This window comes from Schistocerca serialis, chromosome 1 (assembly GCF_023864345.2).
Source record: "Schistocerca serialis cubense isolate TAMUIC-IGC-003099 chromosome 1, iqSchSeri2.2, whole genome shotgun sequence".
Lineage (NCBI taxonomy): Eukaryota > Metazoa > Arthropoda > Insecta > Orthoptera > Acrididae > Schistocerca > Schistocerca serialis.
This window is the reverse complement of record NC_064638.1, coordinates 16,253,796-16,262,318: the sequence shown is the minus strand read 5'-3', so window position 1 is coordinate 16,262,318 and position 8,523 is coordinate 16,253,796. Positions and strand designations below refer to the sequence as shown.

Here is an 8,523-nt window from a genome sequence, read left to right as displayed (position 1 = left end):
TTTGTCCTGGTGGCTGCTGTGGTAAAGCAGAGTTTGAATGAAAGTACTGATCGTTACGAGTCCAACCTTGATGCTGTCTTGGCTCGTAGTTATTATTATTTCTATTTCTGTTTGTGTTTTTGTTATTACCTTTGTATCCGTTGTTACCGTTGTAGTTATTACCACGGTGCCTTTTGTATGGATTGCCGCATGAAATGTTATTACTGTTGTAACTATTGTTTGTATTGGAATACGCGTGTAGATTTTGATTTCCGTACTGAGACGGCATGTGAGTTTGCTGTTTTTGTTGTACCGCGTATCCAACTGTGGGCGCGCCAGAATTGTGTTGGCAAGCCTGCATGTTTTGCATACCACTAGTGTAAACATTGTGGCTGCTGTTTTGCCGCACGAAGCGCTGATCTTCAAGTAACATGTCAACCGAATCTAAGGCTGTTAAAAAATAATCTGAATCGTCATCCGGGATATGTAGAAGTTTTTCCTTAATGTTGAAAGGCAATTTGGCCTTCAACGCTCGGAGTATATCACGCGTTGCGACTGGTTCGTCTAAAAAATGTCCCATGTTCAAGTATTTTTCAAAATATCTGCGTAAGTTACCATTTTTACTGTTAAAAGTTTCAGGTTCTAAAATTTGTCTTCTGAGTCGCTCCTGGACGGATTGCGACCAGAATTTGTTCAGAAAAGCACGCTCAAACTCACTGTACGTGGTACATACGTCAGCTTGACTGTATGCCCAGACAGCTGCATCGCCTTGGATGTAACCGACAATATATGAAATCTTTTTCCGGTCACTCCAAGTGCGTGGAAATGCGTTACTAAAAGATTTAAGAAAAATCACCGGATGAATGGTTCGTTTTTCTGGGATAAAAATCTGAAATTGCCTGTGTTTCATTAAGCTTTCATCTTCCTTCGCATTGTGATATGGATTTATTCCACTGTAATTACTGGTATGTTCAGCTGGCGAGTAATTACGATAATGTTGCTGTGGTTTACCATGATAATAGCTTGTGTTTGTGTTTCCACATCGTGGTATGTGTTGTAGTCGTGGTGTGTTTTGTTCTTGTGTATTTGTCGTGTGCGGAATGTGTGTATCATACTCGAATGTATATTGGTTTCTGAACTGTACATTTTGACTGATATTTTCGTTACATTCAGACTGTAGTTGATCGGTGAATTGTCTCATGGGTGCAGTGACGGATTGTACTGCGTCACTGATCAGCTGTTTGTTATTAGTAATGTATTGCGCTACGGAGTCGTGCACAATTGTTGGTAAATTTTCACGTAAGCATCTATCAAAATGTTTGTCTTTGTTCTCAACCCAATCATGAAATTCTTTATTAATATTTTGAAAATGAGCTGTGGCATCTGATTGTAAGATGTCAGTCAGGTGTTGTTCAACATTGTCAAATTTATTCTGTACGTCAGTAATTCGTTTTTCAAGGTTGTCATGTACTGAAGGATATGTTTGAATTTGTTCAGTAAGAACTTCACACGTGACATTAAGGTTTTTTACTTGTGTCTGTAAAAGTGCTACGTCAGTTGTAGTCTTTTCTTGTCTCGTATTGAGCTGGGAAAATTTAGTACTGAGTTCGGTCATCTGTTTGGTCAGTGTGGCGTCTATAAGTTCCACACGTTTACACAAAGTGTCATTACCTATCTTGATTGCTATGAGATCAGATTTGATTACGTCATTTTGTGTTTTTAACTGTTCATTTTGTGTCTCTAATTGTGCCTTTAAGGTTGCCATGTTTTCGGCGTTTTGTTTCATTAGCATTTGTAACATGTCGGCAATGTTTACCGTTTGCAAGGTCTCTGCCCCCGCCGCGTCATTAGACGTGACGTCATGCATTAACATGGGCTCTGATTGAGATTTTGAAATTTTTGTAGTGGACGGCCTATCGTCAAAATTTTCGTCAACACTTGCGTCAATGTTTGATGAATCGTCACTACCGGTTGCTGTCGTAAAGTCATTTTCTAACACTTGTCTCACGTCCGAGTCGGATTGCGTCTGAATAGTACGTCCTTGCTGTTCCATTTTTGCGTATTGTTTTCTAGTTATTACCATGCCACACGTGATATATGTTTCAAGAAAATTTTTGACACTGATTTTAAAATAAAATGTAGTTGAGCATGAATCGCTCGTAGCAACAATGGCTGTCTGTTAATTTAAAAATATAAACTGAATTTGAGATTATTGGTAATGGCTGCTGGCCATGTTACATGATATCGTACAGAAGTCGGCCATATTGTACACTCGTGTATTGGTATTGTTGCATACGTTATTGTTTAGGGAAAAGTACTGAGAATGAATTTTATCACTGAAACTGTTATGCAGAAAAGAAACACTGCAGAATTTACTGAAAAGCTAATACACTGAATTATACGTCTGGTCAAGCCTACCAATGCAAAGATGCTGCGTCTTACCTTACTTTGCTGGAAGTTTCATTGCGTCTTCCCGCAAAATTTCAGAATTGGAAAATATCTTCAGATTTTGTTATCTCTCATACATTGACGTCCAGGTCCAGAAAGTTGATTTTTTACATGAAACAAAGAGAACAATGTAACAAATGACAAAATAACAAGTCCGACACGCAGTCGCCAATATAAAATTAATAATAAAAAAATGTTGTTATTTTAAATATGTTAATTATTCTATCTGTATGATGGTGATTGTGATTGCAATTGTATTTGCTTATCTGGAACGTGGACGTTTAATTATTCGGTATCAGACGCTTGACAATGGCTTTTTCGTAAAGGCAATGTTACTCGTAGTTGACCGTGAAATAAAACTGAATAATCGGACTTCGTAATTAAATCGTTTCCAAAGACTGCTGCGGTAGGTGCGGACTCATAATCTAAATCTCAATATTACAATAATTTGCCAGCCATGCCAATACGTCGTACAGAGGTGATTGTCTACTAAACATAAAAAAGTTACACAGTTAGTTAAATCAGATATATTCAATGAATAAGCCTACAGTTCATAATCCTACTTTTATAAATATAAATTCTTTACAGAATCGAGTGCCTAGTGTGGTTGCAACTCGCAGTATTCTTCTATAACATGAAATATGGCGGTGTGCCAGACAATAAAATAAAATACGTGCTTCTCGTACCACTTCAACCAGAGCTCTCCCTTTCTTAAACAAACATAAGAGTAACGTAATTGTGCTTTTGTTTTATCAGCGACACAGCGCTGCAGTTGTGTGCCATAGGCTTTATTTATTTGTCACTGATTATTTATTTAATTAATATTTCGCGTTTCCGAGGAAACTCACGCTCGGCATGCAAATGTGCCTTTATAACGCCATTTTGAAACTGTCCTGCAGCTACGCTATCTGTCGGAAGTGACAGAAACTCGGCGCTCTCACTCAGGAGACTTCAAATAATACATACGTAGCGTTTCACTTTCGTAGCATTGCTTTCAGATGAGAAAAAAATGCGGTGCATTACTTTCTGGGCAATCCTCGTAGTTGGTGTGAAAGTGTTCTGGACATCAAAATGGAGGCAGACAGATCCGAAAAAAGCCGTCTATACTGTCACAAACCAGCACCCAGCATTATACTACTACCAGTAATGATGTAACTTCCCGGATCCTCCCGAAACCATCTGAAGATGAACCTGAAAAGATTTGAAAACAGGTTTATGGAATAAAGCATTATTATTCAAAAAAGTGACTGGTTGCAGTGGTGTGTAACTTATTTACATTGTTTGAGTCAGCTGTTTGTTCAGGCAGGTGTTCTCATCTGTGTGTGCATAGTAAATTTTAAAATGGCATATACATGTGAGTGTACCCAGGGAATTGCTAGTATACTTTCTGTCAGTACTATCGTACACCATAATTTGAGTTATGAGAGCGGAGCAAAAAAAAGTGATAATGGAAGATCTTGGAAGAGCGCCTTCAGGGACATGGCTATTATTACACTAATTTTACACCCTAATGTAGTAAGTGTTTAACTACAAGAATTGTTTTACAGATGAAGTATAGAATTCACTACCACAATACTGCAAGTAAGTCTTTCCAGATACATGGGTCGGCATTTTATATTCTGATACAAAAGTTGCTGGTAGAAGGTAGGGAACTGGAAATCTCGGCTTAGAAACAAACTTAACTATATCTCATTGGCCATATATATCACTCCTAAGAATATACTGTGTCTCACCTGTAAAAATATTGTCTGTAACTTGGCACAATTGAGGTACAGTACTTTACTTTCTTCCTTGAAATCATCCTTTAGGACAGCGTAAATAGCTTCACGTGTTGCAGGTATGATTACATTCAATGCTTTTTTTCGGAACTGCACTGCAGTAAGAAATTCTAGACGCTTTTAACTTCTATTGCCAGTGACCTCAGCGGCACCGTCTGCCATGTTGCGAAATTTCTCTCCACATACAAGTTTCATATACTTGGAGTAACGAATGTCAAAATATGATTACACTTTTCTAAATCCACACGCATGTAACTACGATAGTCGTCGAGTTCGTTCTACAACTCATGAAGTAAATTTACGTGCGATAACGCCTTCAGTTAAGGAGCCACTGTGTTGATCTGTCTTTCTGTTTCTGGCTTTTTGTTTGCAGTTTTTAGCAACACAGTTTGCAAACGCAGACCATAATGAAATTGTTCCATTTCTGAATAAATGAAATAGACCTTGAGGTTACGACAGTGTGCTGGCTTCCATTGAAATTTCTGCTCTACACCGACAGATGGTGGACGAGCAGTAGATCGGAACTTACGTCGTGTGTACATACTAGTTCTGCTGCGATCATGCATCCACAGAATTATGCGGAGATATGCGCGCAGGCAAGATCGTTGCGTGATTACCTGCTTCTAGTATCGCAGGCTGTATACACTTTGCTTTGGGCAGAGACATTCTGTAAGTCCAAATAGAAGAAAACTTGTTGCGACAAAGTTTTATCTTTCCGAATGCCGGATTTAGAGTGTGGGAGAGTGGGGAGTGGGAGGTATGAACAACAAAGCGATGGATGTTCCAAACAGTTTACCAGATACTCAGCAGAGTGATGGAATTAATTATAGTCAAGATATTGTTGATAATAATAGCTGGGGTAGGCTGTATGCCACAAGAAAGCAGTTTACCACTATTGGTAAGGGTAACATTTCGTTTTCAGTGTTTTTGTCACTGTAAATTTGTTTTGTTTCTATAATCTTATTGACGTAGGATTACTTTTTTTCATGTCTTTCCTAAAGTTTTTAAAACTGAGTGCTATATGCAGATATCTTATGTTTGCTTTTAACTTTGTTACTGTGCAAAGGGATGTTAGTACATTTATTGTAAAAACAGTGAGTGTGTGGATGTAGTAGTCGTACACAACAAGATTGTTAAATAGTTGACAAAAAATGTATAGTCGAAAATATGAAGGCATTCATTCTTTAGTGGTCGCATTTGGCTTTTTATTCAGAATGTTCATACGTATATTTCTTTATCGGGATCTTGCATTCTTGTTTATGTGTCGAAATGGATAGTACGTTAGATTTTTCTTTAAACGTGTTTAACGCTCTAGACCTAGGTTAAATGCCATGTTCCAAATGTTCCAAGCTTTTTCGCTGGAACGACCCTCAAGTGTTTCATGGCTTGAAAAGGTCCAGCTTCATGCCACTTAAGGCATGGTTGCTCAATTCATCTAATTACACTTCTTCCAGTGAATCTCATGGTGCATTTGCCCAAGGTGTTATTTGGTTTCTTTCAAGTTTTGTTTAATTATTCATGTCTACATTGTGGTTTGGCATTCAAATGAAGCCTTGATTGTGATTAGTCTGATCTACAGCATAGTCCAAGGTTGGAAAGTGATAATTTGCTTTTTGAGAGTTGCCAAGACAGTTAATGTGAATGCAAAATAAACGTTGTTCTAACAGATTGCCCTGTAATGTAGTGTGGTGTGACCCATGTTCTGCAGGATAAATTCAGAAAAGCTAAATTAGAACAAGTACAAGTCTTACAGTATATCGATACATGTTGTGTACATATACGTAGACTTAAATTTTGAAAGGTGCAGAGAGGCTCCACTACGTAATCCTCTTCTTCTCATGGCGTTACAAGCCTGCTTAGATCATAGCCTCCTCAACAGGTTTCCTTCATTCTCCACTCCCCAGCACAATCCTCCATTATCCTCTACTCTAAGACATTTTATATCTTCTTGAGTATAGTATATCCATTCCTTTTGAGGCCTTCCTGTCTGTTTTCTTGTTCTTCCAGTGTCCATCCTAGAGACAAGTCCGAGCGAAGCTATTCCCTACTTTTTAGTAATCTTACAATGTTGCAACTCATATGGGATGGCCCAGATTAGTGTTCAGTCAAACCATTGCTATTCTGAATTGCCCCAAAGATATTTTGCAGAACTTTACCTTCAAATATTCTGAGCTACTGTTCATAGGTACTCCTTAGTGCACATTTTTCACATCTGCAAGCTACAGTTGGCCTTATCGTGACTTTGTAAATTTGCAGTTGCAGCTGTCTGTTTAATTACCTAAAGGCCCACAATCTCTTATTTGTTAAACATGTGAGAGTGTCTGTTATCCCTTACAGTGTGCAGTTTTATTTCAGTTGACGTGGAATTTGTCGTATTAATATTAGATCCCAGGTAGTCAAAATTATGCACATGTTCTAAATTGAAACCTGCTGCTGATAGTTAATCCAAGTTATCTTTCTTCCCGGTGAAAATCAAGTACTTAGCCTTCATTTTATTAAAAGCAGGCCTCTAAGTATTGCTGTTCTTTTTTTTCCAGTTCACCCATTGTTCTCTGTAGTGAAACTCTTCTTCTACTAATTATTGCTGCATTGTCAGCACATGCATATAGGTTTACATTGTGCCCATGTAACCAGATATTTCAAGCTTATGAATTTCTACACAAAGAGTTGCATTAAAGAGCGTTGTATGGAGGGTGTCCCCTTGTCTGTCTACTTTACGAATTCTAAACCATTTACTGAGTTCTCCATCCACTCACACTGCAGCCTAGGAACCAGCCAATGTTGCTTACATTGGTGAAGCATACTTAGTCTACTCTTCCTGGATTCCTTCCTGATTTCAAATAAAATTGATAAGTTTGTGGATTCACTTACTGAGACCAGTTCCTCCATTTTTAACAGTTCTGCAGTTATTCCATTGAGTCCTGGTGCTTTGTAGTTTTTTAAGACTGTGCACTACCTTCCACACTTCCTGTGTTGGGGTTTCATCTGGGTCATTCCACATCAAGGGGACCAGGGGTCCCCACTCGACCATTTCCAAATCTGATGAAATTAGGTGTGAGGGTTCTGTATGGTATTTGGTGGCTACATAACAAATTTCAGTTTAGTATCTTCAGTGGTTGAATTCTCAAGGGATTTTAAAGAGAGGCAACTCACCTCCGCATCATGTACGGAGGTGCAAATGTGCCAACTTTGACAGGCTTTTCTAAAAGTTCTATCAAACATTTGGTCATTTGCTTTAATATACACAGACAATTTTTTATGTTGAATCCCACAATGGCAAAAATTAAGGATTTAGCCTTATAGATACAAGCCTCTAAAGTGGGTAAAAAATTCGTCGCGCTATTCTGAGAGCCATGGTTTGACCGACACTGCTACATTTCATATGAATCAATCACACCAATATTTCAGCGGGTTATTTGTATCTATGATGTCTGTATATCGACCAGATTTAATTAACATTGGATGCCCAGATTGAAAGATATGCATCAGCAAAGTTGGCCAAAATTTTCTAATTGCAAAATTTTAGGGTATTTTTGGGGGGCAGTATCTCAACTACATCTTCTTCAATCCTCTTTTTTTTTTTTTTTTTTGCTATAGCTGGAAAAGGTATGCTTTAAGCTTTCAAAGAAATATTGTTTAATTTCTGGATTTTCAGTTTAATGAGTAAGAACACATTTCAAAAGTTATTATCTTAGCACTTCGAGAAGATTGAAAAGTCTTATATTTTGCTCATTAAGTCCCATAATTAATTATTTTTATTCGAGTGTATAAGTCAGTTTCAAACATTAATTTAGCACGACATATAAACAAGTATAGTACAAAATACAGCAAATAAGCAGAACAAAAATACTAAGAGACGGTTCCATTTTCGGTTAAGCACTTCTACAATGTTTTCAATGACAGAATGTGGATAACTGTATTGTCATCCTAGTGATGATGTTGATGGGGCTTGTAAAGTCATGAAGATATGTTGCTAAGGAATCCAGCAGGTATCTTTAGGAGTCGGCTAGTGGAAGGAATGAACATGTCCTTGTGGGTGCGTAAAGCTGATGGGGAAGTGAAACTTCATATGTTCTAGTCTACCAAAAATCGCCATACATAACAAGTAACATACTGTCCTGTAAACTTCAAACTGAGACTGCTGGAATTTCTTCATGTGCTTCGAAGGCATTAACTGTGAATGCTGTAGCATCATTAAAAACTCTGCTTACTCTGAGCTGATTACAAGTAATTGATTTTCTCTTGCTCCAGATACTGTATATCCCATGGTAAACCTTGTTTCTTGATCTGGGTGGATTTTTTCAATTTCATCTTTTGG

At 37.9% G+C, this 8,523-nt stretch overlaps 1 protein-coding gene across 1 annotated transcript in view; it reads left to right on the top strand.

Annotated features, from left to right (window-relative positions):
* The first annotated feature begins 4,862 nt into the window (after positions 1 to 4,862).
* The window catches only part of LOC126460440 (ovarian-specific serine/threonine-protein kinase Lok-like), a 201,712-nt gene continuing 198,051 nt past the window's right edge, over positions 4,863 to 8,523 (top strand). The window contains exon 1 of the mRNA XM_050095913.1: positions 4,863 to 5,103. Within this exon, the coding sequence (XP_049951870.1) occupies positions 4,965 to 5,103 (139 nt within the window). The 5' untranslated portion in view covers positions 4,863 to 4,964. The remainder of the gene's footprint in view (positions 5,104 to 8,523) is intronic.